This window comes from Pseudochaenichthys georgianus, chromosome 16 (assembly GCF_902827115.2).
Source record: "Pseudochaenichthys georgianus chromosome 16, fPseGeo1.2, whole genome shotgun sequence".
Lineage (NCBI taxonomy): Eukaryota > Metazoa > Chordata > Actinopteri > Perciformes > Channichthyidae > Pseudochaenichthys > Pseudochaenichthys georgianus.
Window position 1 is genome coordinate 33282744 of NC_047518.2, and position 22142 is coordinate 33304885.

The following is a 22142-nucleotide window of genomic DNA, read 5'->3' on the forward strand; positions in this document are numbered from 1 at the left end:
TTGGATTTTACTTTTTCTTTGGCTACCTGCTCTTATCAATGGATAGGAGAGGTCAGGGTTCAGCAGCGAGATGCTGCTCTGGCAGAAGCAGTCCACCTTACACTGAGGAATCAAAGTTTGGTGAAATTCTTACCTGCCAGGCTTTTGGATTACCTCACAATTTGTTTTCCCAGTCCTGACAGACCCAGGTCTCCCAACTCCTGTTTTGACACCACACGCATCGGTGTGGTCCGTCTGGCGTCAGCCCCTGCTTCTCACCCAGTGTTTGCTACTGTCCAGGAGTCATTCGCTGGTACTCGTCTGGCCTTTGGAGGTCCACGGAGCCTCCAAACGGCTCCTAAAGGAAGGGGTCGCAAGGCCAGGTTGGCAGCACGAGCCCAAAGGGCCAGGGTTCCAGAACCAGTTCTGGCCCCAGCAGCCATGGTTCCGGCCCCAGTCCTGGTCCCAGCTGCCATAGTCCCTACTCAATTCCTTTCTCAAGTCCCTCCTCTAGTCACTTCCCTAGTCCCTTCTCCAGTCCCCCCTTTAGTCACCTCTCTAGTCCCCTCTCTAGTCTCTCCTCTAGTCCCTTCCCAAGTCCCTTCTCTAGTCCCATCTCCAGTTCCCTCTCGAGTCACCTCTCAAGTTCCATCTCTAGTCCCGCCTCTAGTCAATTCCCTAATCCCATCTCTAGTCCCACCTCTAGTCACTTCTCGAGTCCCCTCTCCAGTCTACTCTCGAGTTCCCTTCTCGAGTCCCTCCTCTAGTCCCTCCTTTAGTCCCCTCTCTAGGTCCCCTCTCGAGTCCCCTCTCGAGTTCCCTACTCTAGTCCCTCCTCTAGTCCCCTCTCGAGTTCCCTCCTCTAGTCCCTCCTTTAGTCCCTCCTCGAGTCCCCTCTCTAGTTCCCCTCTCGAGTCTCCTCTCGAGTTTCGTTCTCTAGTTCCTCCTCTGGTCCCTCCTCTAGTCCCCTCTGTAGTCACTTTCCTAGTCCCTTCTCTAGTCCCATCTCAAGTCCCTACTGAAGTGCTGTTGGAGGTCCCGCAGACTACTCTTCTGCCGGGGGTCCTGCCAACCCCATGTCCTGTGCCGTTGGAGGTCCCGCAGACTGCTCTTCTGCCTGGGGTCCTTCCAACTCCATGTCCTGTGCCGTTGGAGGCTCCGCCAACTACTCTCCTGCCGGGGGTCCTGCCAACCCTTTGTCCTGTCCCGTTGCGGGTCCTGCCGTCTACTCTCCTGCCGGGGGTCCTGCCAGCTCCTTGTCCTGTCTCGTTGGAGGTCCCGCCGACTACTCTTCTGCCGGGGGTCCTGCCAACCCTTTGTCCTGTGCCGTTGGAGGCCCCACCGACTGCTCTCCTGCCGGGGGTCCTGCCAACTCTTAGTCCTGTGCCGTTGGAGGCCCCGCCGTCTACTCTCCTGCCGGGGGTCCTGCCAACCCTTTGTCCTGTCCCGTTGGGGGTCCCGCCGTCTACTCTCCTGCCGGGGATCCTGCCAACCCTTTGTCCTGTCCCGTTGGGGGTCCCGCCGACTACTCTCCTGCCGGGGGTCCTGCCAACCCTTTGTCCTGTGCCGTTGGAGGCCCCACCGACTGCTCTCCTGCCGGGGTCCTGCCGGCCCTTTGTCCTGTCCCGTTGGGGGTCCCGCCGTCTGCTTTCCTGCCGGGGGTCCTGCCAACCCTTTGTCCTGTCCCGTTGGGGGTCCCGCCGTCTACTCTCCTGCCGGGGGTCCTGCCAACCCTTTGTCCTGTGCCGTTGGAGACCCCACCGACTGCTCTCCTGCCGGGGGTCCTGCCGGCCCTTTGTCCTGTCCCGTTGGGGGTCCCGCCGTCTGCTCTCCTGCCGGGGGTCCTGCCAACCCTTTGTCCTGTGCTGTTGGAAGCCCCGCCGACTGCTCTCCTGCCGGGGGTCCTGCCAATCCCGTGTCCTGGTCCTCTTCCGTGGGGGATCCTGCCGAGGCCTGTCCCACCAGCTCCGACACTGAGTCCTGCCCGGCCTCCGGCACTGTCCCGTCAGCGCCTTCCTGCCCGGCCTGCGGAGCTGTCTGGTCTTCGCCCTCGAGCCCGGCCCCCTGAGTGCAGCGGTCCTAACCCTCGGGCCCGGCCCCCTGACTCTTCCTGCCGCTGCCTTCGCCCCTCCATGGTCCCCACCTTGGACTCTGTCTTGCCCCCGGGCCGTCCGCCCGAGTCCCCCTTTTTGGACTCCGCCTTACCCCCGGGCCGTCCACCCGAGACCCCTTCCTGGTCCTCTGCCTTGCCCCCGGGCCGTCCGCCCGAGACCCCTTCCTGGTCCTCTGCCTTGCCCCCGGGCCGTCCGCCCGAGACCCCTTCCTGGTCCTCTGCCTTGCCCCCGGGCCGTCCGCCCGAGACCCCTTCCTGGTCCTCTGCCTTGCCCCTGGGCGGTCAGTTCAGTCCTGTCCTCCTGACCCCCTCCTCCCACCCTGGTGGCTTAGTGATGCGTGATGTCTGTGTTAGTATTTTTCGTGTCCTTTTCTATCTTTGGGTTTCCTATTTTATTTTGTAAAGTGTTCACCCCCGTTTCCTGCCAGTTTGCTTTATGTCGGTTTCCCTCTCTGATTACCCAATTGTGTTCACCTGGTACCTATGTGTGTTCTCCTCACCTGTCGTGTTTATGTGATTAGTCCTGGGTGTATTTAAGTTCTGTGTTTTCTGTCTCTCTTTGTCGGGTTGTCTTGTGTCATGACTAGTTCGTCGGTGAGTGTTCTGTTTTGTCTTTGATTATATCTTAGCCTTGAAATAAAGGAATTATTTTTACTTTAATCTGCATTTGGGTCCTACCTGCTTCCTTCGCTCCACCGTAACAGACACTTTTTCTAAGCCTTCTGACTTTCCTGATTTGGCTAAAATTCCGGCGTGTTATTTAGATATCAAGGAGGTGTTTAATAAAACACGAGCTACTTCTTTGCCACCCCATAGACCGTACGATTGCCCCATAGACCTTCTGTCAGGCTCTACTATTCCCAAGGGACGGTTGTACTCACTTTCTGGGCCAGAAAGGGAGGCCATGAAGGAATATATCGATTCTTCACTCAAAGCTGGTTTGATTCGGACATCTTCATCCCCAGCAGCGGCAGGTTTCTTTTTCGTGGGGAAAAAGGACGGGACATTGAGGCCCTGTATTGACTACAGTCCACTAAATCAGATCATAGTTAAGAACAGATATCCCCTTCCACTCATCTCTACAGCATTCGAACTGTTACAGGGAGCTAAGATATTCACCAAGCTTGATTTAAGGAATGCTTATCACCTTGTGCGCATCCGGGAGGGGGATGAGTGGAAAACAGGTTTCAATACACCTACGGGACATTACGAATATTTGGTGATGCCTTTTGGACTTTGTAATGCACCTGCTGTTTTCCAAGCCCTCATTAATGATGTGTTAAGAGATTTTCTGAATGTTTTCTGTTTTGTGTATCTCGATGATATTCTCATCTTTTCTCCAGATGAGAAAACTCATGTTAACCATGTGCACCTTGTTCTTCAGAGACTCCTGGCTAACCATTTGTTTGTGAAGGCCGAAAAATGTGAGTTTCATGTCAACTCAGTGTCATTTTTGGGCTTTGTGATTTCCCCTAACAAAGTGGAAATGGACCCAGCTAAGGTCAGTGACGTGGCTAATTGGCCAACACCAGACAATAGAAAGAAAGTTCAGCAATTTTTGGGGTTTGCTAACTTTTACAGACGGTTCATACGCAATTTCAGTGCTATTGCCTCTCCTCTCCATGCCCTTACCTCTCCCCATGTTCAGTTTGTGTGGAATTCACAGGCAGAGGAATCTTTCCTGGAACTGAAGAGGAGGTTCACCACAGCTCCCATCCTGACTGTACCTGATCGCCACCGACAGTTTGTGGTGGAAGTGGACGCCTCCAACGACGGCATTGGAGCTATACTGTCCCAGATATCAGCGGGGGACAACAAACTTCATCCGTGTGCTTATCTCTCCCGTAAGCTATCTTCTGCTGAGAGGAATTACGACGTGGGAAATCGGGAACTGTTGGCGGTGAAGATTGCTTTGGAGGAGTGGCGGCACTGGTTGGAGGGAGCGGAGCAGGATTTCCTGGTCTGGACGGATCACAAAAACCTGCAATACATCAGGAAGGTCAAACGCTTGAACTCTAGGCAGGCCAGATGGGCTTTGTTCTTTAACAGATTTAGGTTCACTCTGTCATATCGACCTGGTTCACAGAATGGAAAGCCTGATGCACTCTCCAGAATGTATGATCCTGAGCCATCCCCCAAGAGTCCAGACCCCATTCTGCGGCCTGACCGAGTGATAGGGAGTGTGACCTGGCCCATTGAAGCCAAGGTCAAACAGGCTAACAGCGGGAATCCTGTTCCTAAAGGGTGTCCTCAGAATCGCCTGTTTGTTCCAGGGACACTTCGTTCTAAGGTGATTCATTGGGCCCATACATCTGTTCTTTCCTGCCATCCTGGAACCAAGAGGACTCTCTTTATGGTGAAACACAGATTCTGGTGGCCTGCTATGGGGAAAGATGTGGCAGAATATGTGGCAGCATGTCCTGTGTGTGCTAGGAACAAGACGTCTCGTCAAGCTGTGGCAGGTCTTCTCCGACCTCTGCCCATTCCCAAAAGACCATGGTCGCACATTGCGTTGGACTTTGTGACAGGATTTCCACCTTCGGCAGGTTACACCACAGTACTCACAGTCATTGATCGTTTTTCCAAGATGGTACACCTCATCCCCATGTCCAAATTGCCTACGGCCAGAGAAACAGCACAGGCCATGTTGTCCCATGTTTTCCGTATCCATGGTTTCCCAAACGATGTCGTTTCAGACCGAGGCCCACAATTCGTTTCACGTTTCTGGAGGGAGTTTTGTCGCCTGATCCAAGCCACTGTGAGTCTGACGTCCGGATACCATCCCCAGTCAAACGGCCAAGCGGAGAGGATGAATCAAGAAATGGAGACCTGTTTGAGATGCCTGGTGTCCCAGAAACCTACCACCTGGAGCAAACATCTGATTTGGGTTGAGTATGCACACAACACCTTACCCACATCAGCCACCGGAATCTCTCCTTTCCAATGTGTCCATGGATACCAGCCTCCATTGTTCCCGGAACTTGAGCAGGAAGTTATCGTACCATCAGCACATGCTCTGGTTTGCCGCTGTCGCTGGGTATGGAAGGGAGTTCGCCAGATGCTGCAGAGAAGTGCGACCGGCATGAAAAGGTTGGCTGACCGAAAGCGACGTCCATCTCCTAGATACAAGGTCGGTCAACGAGTGTGGTTGTCCACCAAGGATCTTCCGCTGCACGTCCCCTCCAGGAAACTGGCTCCTCGGTTCGTTGGTCCATATCCCATTTCAAAAGTGATTAATCCTGTTGCTGTTCGCCTATGTCTCCCAAAGTCCCTCAAGGTCCACCCCACGTTCCATGTCAGCAAGCTGAAACCAGTTTTAGAGAGCAGACTGGTTCCCCCTTCCACACCACCTCCACCTCCCCGGGTCATCGACGGAGGTATCGTCTACACAGTAAAAAAGATACTATCAGAAAGAAAGCGGGGTAGAGGGAGACAGTTCCTGGTCGACTAGGTAGGGTATGGAATAGAGGAAAGATGCTGGATCCCGGGCAGCTTCATTGTCGACAAGTCACTTATCACGGATTTTGACAGACTACGGTCTCACTATTCAGGGACGCCTGGAGCCGTCCGTAAAAGGGGGGGTACTGTCAGGGTTTAGTGCTAGTATGCTGTTAGCTGTTGTGTTTTAGTGTTTTGTCTATCGGGCTTGTGATGATAATTATACTCTCTCTCTCTCCAGGTGTCGGCACTTCCTGTCCGTGTGGCACCTGCTAGACGGATTGTTGTTCCCGCCCCTGATTGTGTCCACCTGTGTCCCATTACCTATGGGTATATTTAGTCCTTCTCTCCCTTTGTCTGGTGTTGGTTCATCTTGTGTTATCATTAGATCCATGCCTGTTTGCCAGAGATATATATTGCAGTACCTAGTAGATCCTAGTGATTCCATGGAGAGTCCTAGTAGAACCTAGAAGTAATAATTGAAAGCTTTGGTTTCTATTCAATAAAGAGTATTACAAGCAACAGAATCGAGCATCTGAGTTCTTACGAGTCTGGCCGTATCACAGCTCCCGTACAAAGATGAACTTTGAATTGATTTTATATCGTGGATGTTTACAGATGTACAATTAATGACTGTCTTTATATTTCCAATGACCAGACCTGTGTTGAATAAGTGGTGATTAATATATTTTTGCCGGATCAGATTACACTTTCGCACTAAACAAAAGTAATGAATTAATATGTTCAGATTATAAAGTATTGAATAATAAGATATTTCTACTATTATCACAGATAATGTTAATATCCTTAATCGTCCAGCAATCAGGCTTAACAACACTACTCTTTAATGTATTATCCATGCACAGAAAGACCTACAATGATGTTTCAAGTACTGGATTACTTTCAGTTTTGGCCCAAAACAAATATTTATAATATTTCATATAACAATTATGTAGCATATTTTATCCTCAAATTAGAGCAGTATAATTGAAAGAAATTGATATTATACATTCAACATTAGATAAACACAGAAGAATCCTTTCCAAGTACCATAAGTAGATGCTCAGGTAAGTATGGCTAATAGAAATAATTGATAGACTTAATTTGGTACAGAGCAGTGTTAGCATTCACAAATGTAATAATTCAAGTTTTAAGAACGTTTAATCCTTCCTTTCCAGGTTTTTACAAAAGTCTTTGAATATTTGCCTAACTTTTCCTTTTCAGATTTTGAACAATGTACTTGACTGAAATTAATGTATTGATTTGACTAAGTGCCTTACTCTTGACTAAAGCGTATTTAAGTAACGTAAAAGTAATCCTGAAATTGAGGACACTGCAATTTTGCAGATTACGGATTGATCAAATCACCATTGTGAATTTTATACCCAAACTGTGAATTTTAGCTGGATCTCTTACGATCCTAAGTTTTAAAATTATTTTGACTAGTGATTGCCTTGGAGTAAATCTTTAAAGCGGCAAGCTGGTTTTGATTTTATAGTTTGATGAATGAAATTAACTAATGAAAATGATAAATATATTAGTTTAAAACAAGTATTTTGCTATTTGCATCTGTGTTTTATGTGTGTTCATTATTATGCTTTTGACAAAAGATGATCAAACACTGATGAGACATGATTTTTCCTATTATGATTGGCTGTATCAATCATTGTGATTGAATGTTTCAATCTTATTTACTTTGTGATGTAATTAATGTAAGGTGAGACCACACTCGAATCTGGAGACGCCTATTGAGTTAATTATTGACCAAATTATTATTAGACTAATGTTTTAGGTTATCATAAATGATAAAAAGAGAGGAACTGTTAGGGAAATAATTATCTCAGACTCCTAGATGTGACATACAGGACCAACCTTGACGTCTATTTATGTCCTTTAAGGACACAGGCTGCTTCAGCCAATAATGTTATTGTTCCTGTCCTTTAAGGACACAGGCTGCTTCAGCCAATAATGTTATTGTTCCCATTCTGTGACCGGTCAATACTAGGTCACAGATGGTCTTTGTTGTGGGTGCACTGGGACACTTCCTTCTTTGTTGTTTGTGGACTCCAGGGTATGACATATTCGAGGCCATAAGTGGCGGACGCAGGTAACTCAGTGTGCCCAAACTGTCTAAAGCTATCTTATCAAAACATGTTGATTACTCTCTTTTGAAACCAGTTAAATGGGCTAGCAAGAGAGAGGCGCTCCAGAATTTACATGGCAACCACCCGTGCAGTCAGACCGTGACTGTGTGACTTGTGATGTGAATTCTCCGGCCGTAACTCTAAATAAACCTCCAGTGTTTGACATCGAAGCTCCTGCTCTACCCTGTCTCCTTCCTGAGTCGGTGACTCCCACTGCATTGCTACACAGAAGTTTCCATTACAGATAGTATAAGAAATGTGCAGAATATGGAAATGTAATGGTGGAGGTACACATATTGAAATATGTCTTGTGATGAACTGTTGAGGAACCTGTGACCAAAGTTTTTCATCTCCGACCTTGTCAGGTATTGAACAATCAATAAATAAAGAACACAGAATTATTAAATATAAAACACAGAATTTGTGTGATTATACTAAATGATTTACAAATAAACACCACTGCATATTTACAACTATACACATGCCGATGTAACACAAATGTTTCCAACTTGGGATCAATGAAGTATATCTTATCTTAAGATGATCGATGGCTATGCCATATTTGCACAATGTGCCTCTGAACCTTGACAAGTGCATGTTTCAGGCTCATCAATTAACAACAGACATAAGAGGGTCACAGACATAAGACCAGCTGTTAAATAAAGCTCTTCTGACCTTAGCTGTCGTGTGGGTATATATTAATGCTGCCCATTATGGGCACAAGCGATTTTCACCCATTTATTAATTATATGTTTTAAATTTGAGTGTTTCCTATCCCCTAAACCTCCAGGGATGTACACATTACATGTTATTTGTTAGACGATCTTATCCAAAGCGACTTACATACTCAATACTGTGGGCAATCCCCACAGTATTGAGTATGCGACTTACATACTCAATACTGTGGGCAATCCCCACAGTATTGAGTATGCGACTTACATACTCAATACTGTGGGCAATCCCCACAGTATTGAGTATGTAAGTCGCAGGAGCAATTTGGGGTGAAGTGTCTTGCCCAGGGACACAACGTCATGCTGACTGCAGTGGGGTTTGAACCTGTGACCCCCTGATCCGAACACCAAGGCTCTATCCACTGCGCCACACGCCTCCAGAGTTTAATACTGGCAACTTCTTATTATGGGAAATATGAAAACGTCTTTTAAAACTACAACTCCCAGTAGAGACGTGCCATAGATAGAGAACATGTTGCGAAACACACAATAGCCAGCATGTGTAGTTCTGGGGACGGGGTGGGGGAGGGGAGGGGGGAGGGGGGATGGGGGATGGGGGGACGCGGTGGACCCGTTCAAATCCAGTTTTGGACAGTCTGCCGTGGTTCCATCCCATTTCACTATGCCACAATTTTAGATGCGGATTTTGTTAGAAATTGTTAGAAATATTGTCGTATCCACAGAATACAAGGCTACCAATTAAAACAACATTGTGTGAAACACACACAGACAAATACATTTATAAATATATAAATGTAAGTGAAAATGAATGTAGAAATACATTAAAGATGTAAAATGTGTGTTCTGTTTTATTCTCAACCTTTTATTTTTTTATTTATACATTCATTTATTTATTTATTTCCACAAATATTTATTTATCTGTTTTTTTCACATTCATTTATTCTTCTATTATTTTTTTTACCTGCATTTATTCCTGTTTATTTATTTTTCACTTATTTCATGTTCTGTCCTCCATACTTGTGTGCTCATTGTGTTCATAAAGGTTCAAATTCAATCCAAATCACATCACAACGAGACCTTTAGTTGGGCATTCATTGATTAATCTAAAAACACATTGGTGGTCAGACGGTCTATGCATTGGTTTTTCACACAGGCGCTTAAAGTTCAACACCCAGGGGAGGGACATATTTTGTCTTCTGCTATGCTGTTGAATCTGGAGAAATGTTCCCCACCACTTTTTCTAACAAAGTGACGCCCATGGTGAAATGTAACCTTGCACATTTAATCAAATACAGCTTAAGGGATTTTTGCCTACAAGACACAAGATAAGAGTTTTAAAAAATGTGTAATGTTATATTGTATAAACATTAAGATCCAAACAATTACATACAGATTACATTTATTGTCTACTCTAGATCAGTGCTTCTCAAAGTGTGATCCGTGAGCGTCTCCTAGTGATCTGTGAGTATATTGGTAACATTTCACATTTGAAATAAATAAATTAATTTAAATGTTCCGCACTCTCGCGGGAATATCTCCGCAATGGAGCGAGTTCAAGTTTCACTTTCAATTGCATGATATAGCCCAGCACAACACCTTCGTCACACGTGTTGCCACTTGTTTGTACTATTTTCAGGCGATTTGTAATCTGTTCTAGAAAAACGATGTGTTTTTGGATATTTGTGGAGTTAGGTGGTCTGCGAGTGTTTGGGACTTTCGGAAACAGTTCTAAATTGGTTTGAATCGTACTTAAAGGATAGAAACAACTTTGTTTCTATAGGTAAATACACATCTGAGTTGACAAATATGACATGTGGGGTTCCTCAAGGCTCCATCTTGGGGCCTCTTCTCTTTAACGTCTACATGCTACCACTGGCTCAGATAATGAAAAACAACAAAATAAGTTACCATAGCTATGCAGATGATACACACATTAACGTAACAATTTCACCAGGAGACTATGCTCCAATTCAAACACTGAGTACGTGCATTGAACAAATCAATGACTGGATGTGTCAGAACTTTCTCCAATTAAACAAAGATAAAACTGAGGTAATGGTTTTTGGAGCCAAGGCAGAACGTTTAAAAGTTAGTGCTGAGCTTCAGCCTGCAATGTTCAAACCAACAGATAAAGCCAGAAATCTAGGTGTAGTCATGGACTCTGACCTGAGTTTCAACAGTCACATTAAAACAGTTACAAAATCAGCCTACTATCACCTAAAGAATATATCTAGGATTAAAAGACTAATGTCACAGCAGGATTTGGAAAAACTTGTCCATGCCTTTATCTTCAGTAGACTCGACTATACTGCAATGGTGTCTTCACAGGTCTCACTAAAAAATCCATTAGAAAGCTGCAGCTGATTCAGAACGCCGCTGCTCGAGTCCTCACTAACACTAAGAAAGTGGATCACATCACTCCAGTTCTGAAGTCTTTACACTGGCTTCCTGTGTGTCAAAGAATAGATTTCAAAATATTGCTGCTGGTTCATAAAGCATTGAATGGTCTAGACCCAAAATACATTACTGACCTCCTGCTAAATTATGAACCATCCAGATCTCTCAGGTCTTCAGGGACTGGTCAGCTTTCTGTCCCCAGAGTCAGAACTAAACATGGTAAAGCAGCGTTCAGTTATTATGCTCCAAATATCTGGAACAAACTCCCAGAAACCTGCAGGTCCGCTGCAACTCTTACTACTTTTAAATCCAGGCTGAAGACTTTTCTTTTTGTCGCTGCTTTTAATTGAACTATTCATATCTTAAACTGCACTGTAACTTGTATCCATGTAACTTTTTCTTTTAATGTTAAATTGAACTATTCATATTTTAGACTGCACTGTAACTTTTATCCATGTATATTTCCTTTTAATGCTTATTTTATTAGCTTTTCTTTTTTAATGCTTAATGTCTTTCATTTTTTGTAAAGCACTTTGAATTGCCTTGCGTTGAAAAGTGCTATATAAATAAACTTGACTTGCCTTGCCTTGCCTTCTGTTTTATTCTCAACTTTTTATTTTTGTATTTATACATTCATTAATTTATTTATTTATTTCCACAAATATTTATTTATCTGTTTTTTTCACATTAATTTATTCTTCTATTATTTTTTTACCTGCATTTATTCCTGTTTATTTATTTTTCACTTATTTCATGTTCTGTCCTCCATACTTGTGTGCTCATTGTGTTCATAAAGGTTCAAATTCAATCCAAATCACATCACAACGAGACCTTTAGTTGGGCATTCATTGATTAATCTAAAAACACATTGGTGGTCAGACGGTCTATGCATTGGTTTTTAAAAATAATGTAATGTTATATTGTATAAACATTAAGATCCAAACAATTACATACAGATTACATGTATTGTCTACTCGAGATCAGTGCTTCTCAAAGTGTGGTCCGTGAGCGTCTCCTAGTGGTCTGTGAGTATATTGGTAACATTTCACATTTGAAATAAATAAATTAATTTAAATGTTCCGCACTCTCGCGGGAATATCTCCGCAATGGAGCGAGTTCAAGTTTCACTTTCAATTGCATGATATAGCCCAGCACAACACCTTCGTCACACGTGTTGCCACTTGTTTGTACTATTTTCAGGCGATTTGTAATCTGTTCTAGAAAAACGATGTGTTTTTGGATATTTGTGGAGTTAGGTGGTCCGCGTGTTTTTTTATTGGTTAAGTGGTCCTTGGTATGAAAAAGTTTGAGAAACACTAGTCTAGATTATATAGAAATATGTGAAAAATTAAAGGGGCCATTTTTCAGCATTGACCATTTTTACTTTGAATACTTAGAAGTAGTAGGCTACATTTTCCATTTCACACTTTAGTACAAGTAACATTTTAGTTAATGGTTTATATTTGCACTTCAGGACATTATGTTGATAACTGCACTTTTTATCTGTATACATTACATAGGCTACATATCCTTTTTTTTTAAATAATTTAAATGTAATTTTAAAATGTTTGTATTGTTTGTATTTGTTGTTTTTATTGTATTTATTACCAGTTTAACTTTTTTCTTATGTGTATACCCTACCTTATTTTAAGAACTCACGGAATCCGATTTGTATGTAAAAGAACTACAAAGAAAAAATATATATATATAAAAGTATACATCTAAATAGTTATTACTAAGAACAAATCTAAGTAACCAAAAACGTTTTTTATTTTATTCATGACAATAAATATATCCCAAATATGCAACGGTGTGAAGACCGATGGGTGGTGGCTTCAACTGCACCGGAAGTAACACAGAAGAAGAAGCAGTAGTAAAGATGGCCGACAATAGCAACACAGATCGCACGGAGGATGACAACATGGATAACACTGTTGCTTCAGGAGGATCTATGATGGTGATCACTGTCAAAACCCCCAATGGAAAAGAGGACATTTCTATATCGGAGGACTCTTCTGTCTCAGAGGTAACCGAGCTTTTTAAAAACCGGCTGTAGAAATCATGCACCCGTCATCACGCGTTTACTCGTAGACATCCGAGGAAAGGTCAAAACGTATTTTTAATGAACTACCCAGCACCGAGATACGTTATAAAATCTATTTTCGTGGTCTCCAAAACGTTTACTATATTACTATAATACTAATTTCAAAAATCCTGGTGCGAAATAAACGTTTAAATATTTCCTACGACGGTGGACCTGCGTATGATTAGCAGATAAGAGCTAACCATATTTGGCTAATTTCGACACTGACGTCGTATAACGGCTTATTCATTATAACAATGAAACTGCTGTGAAACCAATCGTTGTTTAGTTTGTTCTGAAGAGATAATGCCTTCATGTTATCTTACATTAGCCCATTGACATGTATCTGGGTGTGGTGCTGTTGACCAATATTACTAAAAAAGTTACTGACACTAGTGTAAAGTTACTAAGAAAATGTACTAAAGTACTGTACTTGCTTACATTTTCAGGGACTTGTACTTTAGTTGAGTATTTCCATTTGCTACTCTGTACTTCTACTCCACTACAATTCAGAGGTAAATCGTGTGCTTTTACTCCACTGCATAGATAATACTTAAATAATACTCTAGTGACACCTGAGTAAATTAACAAGCTACCTTGCATTATACAAACGTATTTTTAAAACATGCTCCACCAGCTCTGATAACACTTGAATGCATCAATACTTTAAAGTAAAACATATATATGATTCTGAAATGGGCCAATCTGCATAATGAGTACTTTTACTTTTTGGGAATTTAAGTATATTTTGATGCTAATACTTTTCAATTTTTACTTGAGTAACATTTTGATTGCAGGACTTTTACTTGTGACCGAGTATTCCTACTCTTTGGTAGTACTGATAATAATCACCCAATCTGTGAAAATTATGCAAAAACTATCCCGCTTGTGGCCCCAAGAAAAAAAAAAATGTGGGTCTGGAACTATCAAACAAAAACACACAACAGTTTAAAATATAATAATATATATATACATAATTATAGTTTATTCATACAGCACCTTATAAAACAAAGCTCTTTTTTTTTTGGAAAAGCTATAACAATTGACCGTGAAAACAGCTTAGCCTCTAAATTGTACATCAATTGGGAGTTTAGTTGCTACAGCAATAACATTTAATAAAGTATGACAAATCAATTCATCGAAAACAGATTAGTAATATTCTATTTTAATTGGGAATAAATTGATCTGGGGAGATTTACCATCTGGTTTTTAGATCATCTGCACACTGGCAGTTTATTTTATATTTTGCCGATATCATCAACCAACCAGTTTACAAGAATACTATCCGATCCTGGTTAGCTAAATGTGTGCACAATACAAACAAATATTATAAATAATAAAGGTTTTACAACTAGATTTTGAAAAAGCATCCCTCTTCAAAACAGGGCCACGCGATACATATTAATGCAGTTGATATTATATTTAACTTAACAACTACTAAACGTTTTTTTAGGGACTGAAGAGGAGTGGCTCACTTGCTTTTGTTTTATTTGTCCAGTTCAAACAGGAGGTATCCAAAAAGTTTGAGGCCCAGCAGGACCAGCTGGTGTTGATATTTGCTGGAAAGATTCTGAAGGATGGTGATCCTTTAAGGCAGCACGGTATCAAAGACGGGTTAACTGTTCACCTTGTCATCAAGACTGTCCCAAAGTAGGTACAATTTGTGTGCGGGTGACAAAGCTAACACCTTGTGAACGTTTTATTTAATGGTTGCTCTCTGTCTGTAGATCAACAGGTGATGGCCCATCTCAGACAAGTTCCAATTATGGAAACCCTCCAAGTTACAGCAGCATCACCACAAACCCCACTGTAGCGGACAGAGCAGAGGGTGGCATGAGTCAGACTCCAACACAAACTGCTAATCCAATGGGTAAGATTTATACATTTAGAAATGTAAAAACATTTTTGGGAGGTCTAATCAAAGCAATAAAATCCTAAGGCAAAAATATATTTTTGTTCCAATAGTCAACAGGTTTGTGTTCCTGCAAGTATCTAATCTCCAGCTTTCCTCCTCCTCCTCAGGTGGACTCGGGGACCTGTCTGGCCTGTTGGGCCTGGGCATGGGTTCGTCCAGCTTCATGGAGATGCAGCAGCAGGTGCAGAGTCAGCTGATGTCTAACCCAACAATGCTGACGCAGATGATGGGCAACCCCATGGTCCAAAACATGATGTCCAACCCAGACCTGATGAGACAAGTGTTAGCAGGCAATCCTCAGATGCAGAATCTCATGGACAGTAACCCGGACGTCTCCAGCATGTTCAACAACCCTGAGCTCATGAGACGGGTCAGTGCTGAGCCCTAAAACAAAGATTTATCTTGTGTTAAAAGTTGCAGTAGTTAGGCTATCTTAACTATATAAATAGATTCTGCTATCACGTGTAGAAACTGAATGTAACGGCACAAATTGTGGGTGCCGGAAACATTCAGGTTTCGAATTGCGGCCTGAGTAGTATAAACCAATCATATTGGAGCAGGCTTTTGGATATAATTTGATAATGATTTGGCTACATATTAGCTTAAAACTAGCTTGTAAACTAGCTACATTTGAAACAATCCGATCTTGCACGTTTTGCCACAACTCCAACCTTGAGTTTTAATTGTATTGTCACTAGACTGTCACCCACTCGTTTTAGATTATCTTGGCCCTATATTTTTCCCTTCTCTGGCTGTACATGTCCTGACATTGCAGTTTGTTTTCAATCACATTGTAAGGCTACTAAATTATTGGTTTCATCATATCTTTTCTCTATCTTAGTTTTAACCTTTGGTGTCCCCCGATAAATTGCTTGCACAGACTTTGGTTTTATTAGCATTTTTTTTTTTCAAGGAATACAATCCCTGGTATAACTAGATAAGGTACACTTTGGGTTTGGAGTTAAATCCCAAGTCCAATGAGACATTAGTTGCTTGCCTGACATCTTCCTCAACTCTTACAGTGTTTTTGTCGTTTTAAACATTCAGTACCTCGACAGATCTTATACCGTTGCAATGATGCAAGAGATTATGCGTAACCAGGTCTGGGTGCTTGGTAACCTTAAGAGCCTCCGCAGGGTTAATAATGCTCTATGGAGAATGTATGCATTCATCCAAATTGCTATCTGTGTAAACAAGATATAGAAAGTATCATCTCTGAGGATTTGGCTGGGATTTTAACTGACTTGTTTTGTGTCATGTTTGTTGTTGAACAGATTCAGAGTCCGGAGACACTGTCCATGCTGACCAACCCCAGAGCCATGCAGGCCCTCACCCAGATCCAGCAGGGCCTGCAGACCCTACAGACAGAAGCCCCCGGGTTCCTGTCCAGGTAACACCTTCATGCTCTTAATAGGATACTTTAATCCTGTATAATTGTCTTAATCTGGCAGTCAAAATTGCTTCTGTCATTTAAATCATGACAAAGGAAAAATTCAGGGTAATTCAGTTGGTTCCAATCTGATACACTGCAACACTAGATGCCGCCAAATCCTACAAACTGTTGTTTTAGAAGTTGGTTGTTATTTGTAGTGGTTATTTCAAGTCACGGTACATCTGGGTTGTTGACATGTATCTCTCCACTTTTAGACTGTCTCCTGGAGGTCTCACAGTTCCTCCAGTCACAGGGGGCAGCATCCCCCAGGTGAACCCTCAGCCTCCTGCCATGACAACAGCATCCAGTCCCTCTCAGCAGCAGCTCATGCAGCAGATGTTACAGATGTTCTCAGAGGGCGGGCCATCAGTATGTTTCGTCTAATTGCCTAAAAGTGTTCTGTTTTCCAAAATCAGAGCAACACGAATATTCCAGTTCCATACGTTTTGTATTTTAATTTTTTCTGGTCAGCCTTTGTAATGCAATATGTTGCCCCACAGTTACTGTCGACAATATGGACAGCTGTAACATTATATTTATTATGATTTACATAAGCAAGCAAGCTCACAACTTTAACTTTTAATGATTTCAGTGGATTGTAAATCAATTACAGTGGATTAGCTCTTTTCCCTTTTTGGTAAGGTTAAGATTGTAACACGTAAAATATGACATGAGTTTGTTTATAATTTGATAGTTAGCTGTTAAAGTGTTTCATGTCAGTTTGATTGTATTTGGACAAGAAAAATATTGCGTGTTCTAGTATAAGCATACAGAATAATTTGAAAAAATCTCTTCACTCACTAAATAAATAACGTATTTTAAATAAAAGGTACCCCTCTGTAGATAAGCAGTTTCTGACCTCATGCCTCCTCTCCTTCCTCACAGCTTCAGGGCCCAGATGATCGGTTCAGGCACCAGCTAGAGCAGCTCAACACCATGGGCTTCGTTGACCGCGCAGCCAACCTGCAGGCGCTCAACGCTACAGGAGGGGACCTCAACGCCGCCATCGAGAGACTTATAAATTAACTGGTTATTGTGCGGTTGACGGTGGAGAAGTGTGAGAGTTGGGGACTGGCATGGTAGATTAATAGTAAATACATGAAGACGGCCCTACTTTATAGGCTGACCTAACACCCTGTTAGACACAGTTGTAAATCATAGTGAGAGAGTTTGAAGGATGTTGTTGGTTTATAACATGAAATGTTGTTAAAATGCTGTGGCAGCGCTGCTACTGTAATATGGCCAATGAGTTATTCCTAACTGTGCAGCAGGACAGGATTTCTGACATAAAAAGTGCTCATTCAGTAAAATCTGCATGAGGTTACCATGAAATATGATTATTTAATTTTAACAGATTATAATTGGGTAGTAATATAAAGAGATTTGATTTAGGATGTTGTTGCCGTATAGGTTGGGTGATGGTCTTTGTTCCGAGCTTGTTTACACATTTCTTGTCATATTCTTGCCTGGTATTTATTGAAATATCTCACCATTTAAGTTTTTTTTAACCTGACAGGTTCTTCTTCAATTTCCCCTAAAACATTGTCAGTGCTGAATCTTGTTTGTAATGTTTTACGAGAATTAAAAGTGATAGTTTTCAGATTATAGGAGGACCAAAGGTGTGTAAAATAAGCATTGGGATAAGGGATGGAAAATACAACATTATAGCAATGAGAGGATGGAGACATTTCAAACGGTAGAGATTTTGCAATTCTATGATGTAAGCATACCTTTAATATCTCTGGCTGTATTGCCAATAGTGATGCCATACGGGGATTTTGGGTTTATAGGGATTATTTTTTTGCAGAATGGGCCAAAACAGCAATTTACATTTGGTTGATTGAGTCTACAAATTGTTCTAAAATAGAAATTCCAGAATCAATATATCGCCTTAAGATGACCTAAAATTCACAACACCCACTGTTACTCTGTCATGTGATTTCCTGTCAACTATGAACTAAATACACTTGCATTCATTAAAGATTTCTTTTGTTCTAACATATCAAATGGTATCTCTGAGAAGTGTTGTTGTCCTCACTGAGGAATGAGTATACATTTTTTAACTATATAAATCAGAGTTGTAGTTTTTTCAGGTGTTGTGCCGCAGATTGAAGGCTTGCCGTATTTTGTCACCAAAATCACACTGTTGGCTGTTCATCTCTATTTTATAAATCAACACTCTGAAAGGGCATTAAAGCCTGTCTCAACGGGATCTCTTGTAATTCCAACGATATCTCAAAACAATAATCAATCATGACATTGATTTACCAGACGAGGGCTTTTATTTTTAAATAACCTCCTAGCGCTCCGCCAAGCCCCTCACTCCTAACCTCTGGCCATGTAAAGAACAAACACAACAACTGGTCTAATAAAGGAAAAGGTACACGGATTTAAACGGATTACCCAAACTGAATTTCAGCTCGTGTCTTTAGTATATATACTTGGCACATTTAGCTTTAGTAGGAAGTAAATCCCGTCAAAGCCTACAATACCCACAATGCATTGGGAAGATAGCCGGAAATGGAAGGAGGCAGTCAGCTGACTCTTGTGTGTTGTTGAATAGTTTTTGACTGTTTAAACGCAGTTGTTTAGTCATTTAAGAATTTAAGTTTAGGGTTGTTTGTATTGTTATATGTTAGTGAGTTGCTAGCTATGTTACGACCAAAGGCATTAACGCAGGTTCTCAGCCAGGCGAACACAAACGGAGTCCAGAGCACACTGTGAGTACATTTAGCTAGCTAGCGACATGCTAATCATTATTACTACGTGAGTTCATTTGTTTTATTGACGTTGTACGAGTCCCGTCAACATATTGTTCTAGTGTTAAGTATTATATTGATAAACAGATAATACCCCCATAGCAGGTAAAACAATCTTAGTTATTAACCAAGATGTATTTTTCAGTAGTACATATTTGCTATGTTATATTTAAGCATCTCTGTAGTGTGTACACTTTACATCTAAATATAGGGCTGTAATTAACTGAGTAATGTTAACTCATTGTTGTTGTCGATCGTAGTCACTGTGTATATAAAACGTCAGAAAATAGACGACCATGCTGTTATAATTTGAAAGGTGACATTTTCAATTCGTTCAAATCACAACGATGTAATAGCCCATCACAAAGAAAAACCTTACATTGGTACAGACGAGGAGCTGGTATTGCTATTTTTTAAATATATTTAAAATATTTTTTTATAATCAAAACATTTCCTTATCAGTTTTTTGTTATCTATCAGTTTCAGTTCACCATTTACTGCATTTATACAGATTCCTTTTGATTTGTTGTTCTTATTTATTATAAACAGTCATTGTTTTTTTAATTGGCATTCAAACTGACATATTTCAGCCATTTTAGTCTACTTCATATGCGTTATACACTATGGTTAATTTGGTAGATGTAGATAATAATACATTCAATGTATATAGCGCTTTTCCTGGTGCTCAAAGCACTTTACAAGCAAGTAAAGAAGACACATATATATATATATTTATATTCAAATAGTGAACCACATTGGATAGCTTGATAGAGATAGTTTGAGTACATCTATACACTGAGAGTCTATGCTAAAGCTTTTTAACATGTTCATCTTCTCGATACTGAAACTTTCAACTCTACCTTTTCTCCAGCTTACTGAATAATGAAGGATCACTCCTGGCCTACTCTGGGTACGGAGATACTGACGCACGGGTGACAGCTGCCATTGCTAGCAACATCTGGGCGGCCTACGACAAGAACGGCCACCAAGCCTTTAACGAAGACAAACTGAAATTCATTCTCATGGATTGTATGGTAAGACATTATTTTTTAGGTATGTCATGAATTTGTGTGATATGAATAGTTTATATAGGGACTAATTTTCACTTACTCTTTTGTCTCTCAGGAGGGGAGAGTGGCCATCACCCGTGTCGCCAACCTGCTACTGTGTATGTACGCCAAAGAGACAGTGGGTTTTGGAATGCTTAAAGCCAAGGTGAGTTTTTCATCAGTCGATGCCAAAATCACATAATGGTTCCCTATACAACCAATGTCCTGCCTTTACTACCATGGAATTAGTTGTATTGGCCAATATCATTTATATAATCCCTGTTATACAAATGATATTGAAGGTACTCTTTCTCCATCATGTCATAGTCAATAGTAGTTTATAACTTAATATAGCAACAAGTGAACGTTTTGGACACAGCTGTTCATGGGATATGTAAAGATGGAGGTTTGCAAGCCCCATACCCATGTGTACCCTCATCTTTTTAAATAGAAACATGATGGGTTTCTGCAGCGTTAATCCCGGAGAATAATTCAACCCCTGTCGACATAAAAAAGTACTAGTATTGAGAAGTTAAAATGACCAAATATTTGACTTTTCTTGCAGAAAATGTTGTCATATAGAGGAAGCCATATACTACAGCTTGTTTGTTACACTACAACACATAAGGCAAAGGCTTAAACTAGTTCAGCATAACTCGTAAATCTGAATGCAGCCTTTGTCAGAATTGTTCTGTGTATGTTGTGTTTACAGGCAGAAGCTCTGGTGCTGTACCTGGAGGAACCACTAACACAAGTAGCAGCATCCTAGTGGAGATGTGACTGAAGCTCTGCCTGTTGCCGATGTGTGCATGGGGAAAAGACATCATGTGACCCAGGCATTTCATGGACTACTGTAACATTCTGTGTACATGCATATATCTATGAGTGTTTGTGGGAGTGTGTGTGTTGGAGTGAGGGGGGTTAGTGTATTTATATTCATGGTATTGAAACTATTAAGTTGTATTGAGTTTCTATTGATTTGCCCAGCTTTGTCTGTTCTGAAAGTCCACATTAATTGTTAATAGTAAGTTAAGTGTACAACTGCTGAAATGATCAGATCCACTGTTCCTACGGTTGATTAATTCATTTGCAGGTTAAGCTCAGGCAACTAAGCAGACGATGTAACACCTTGAACCCTGTCGGTGGAGTCAAATGGTTTCTGAAAACGTTCAGGACAATGCAGTTGAGTTCATTCGTTTTGTTTCAAAGCTATCAAATAAACAACTTTTGGTTTCATATTAACTTGTTTATCTTGTTTTCATTCTCTGCACTGGTGCTTGGTGTGAGTGCTACTCTTTTGGATGAATGTAAAGCTACAATATCAGGTCTACCTGGATTTTTAGAATAAGGATTTGAAAGTTGACAAAGTTGAAGTTTTCTTTGGTACAAATTAAATTGAAAAGTTTTCACTTTCAACATGGCAACATTGTTAGACACAGATAACTTAACAAATACAGAGCTAAAAGAGGCCTATAAAGCTTTTATGGCCCTAAACATAAACCTTTAAAACTCTCTACAGTTTGAGTGACCTTGAGCTCTTTGGCAAAGGAGAATTGGAGGAACATGAAAGATGGCTGATTAAGTTAATCAAAATAAGTCTCAAAGTCATATACACTTGCAAGAAATGAAGGCTTATTTCAACAAGGCATTTTAAAGGACCTTATTCAGTGATACTCAATTTACTTTCCACTGGCCACATTCATTCTCTGTGCTTTAAAAGTTAATTGTGTGCCAGGGTGCATTAACAATGAAAAAAACATCAAAATTGACCAGAAGATTTAATTCAACATTTTAGAAAATAAATATATGCCCCATGAAAAAAAGTCTGAACTGAACTACACAGTACCACCCAGGAATGGGGATATTCAGAAACTTAAATGTGTGTTTTTCACAATATCTTTAATACGCTTGATCTTTGGTCACTTGTTGAGATGGTTTGTGTTAATAGTTTATGTTTACGAATCATTAAATCACTTGAGTCATTGCAGGATAGAATAAGTTATGTTTAATGTTGTTTAAACTCTCAAACAAATGCCTTTACAACTAAAATGCATTTTAAAATGCAGTAAAGGGACTGTGTCAAGGTTTGTGCCAAACTAATTCCTAGTTAAGTTATGTTAATGAGTCAGTTAATTTGAAAA

The 22142-nt window shown here is 41.3% G+C and overlaps 2 protein-coding genes across 2 annotated transcripts; both read left to right on the top strand.

The window, feature by feature from the left end:
• Positions 1-12578: 12578 nt before the first annotated feature.
• LOC117461229 (ubiquilin-4-like) lies at positions 12579-18200 on the top strand. Its single transcript, XM_034103020.1, has 7 exons — positions 12579-12789; positions 14345-14496; positions 14574-14716; positions 14869-15131; positions 16036-16151; positions 16409-16562; positions 17079-18200. The coding sequence occupies exons 1-7, from the start codon at positions 12586-12588 to the stop codon at positions 17217-17219; spliced, it is 1173 nt and encodes a 390-aa protein (XP_033958911.1). The 5' UTR covers positions 12579-12585; the 3' UTR covers positions 17220-18200.
• Positions 18201-18688: 488 nt separating this feature from the next.
• On the top strand, positions 18689-21243 carry lamtor2 (late endosomal/lysosomal adaptor, MAPK and MTOR activator 2). Its single transcript, XM_034102509.2, has 4 exons — positions 18689-18913; positions 19824-19986; positions 20078-20167; positions 20714-21243. Exons 1-4 carry the CDS (start codon positions 18846-18848, stop codon positions 20768-20770), a joined length of 378 nt encoding a protein of 125 aa, XP_033958400.1. The 5' UTR covers positions 18689-18845; the 3' UTR covers positions 20771-21243.
• The last annotated feature ends 899 nt before the right edge of the window (positions 21244-22142 follow it).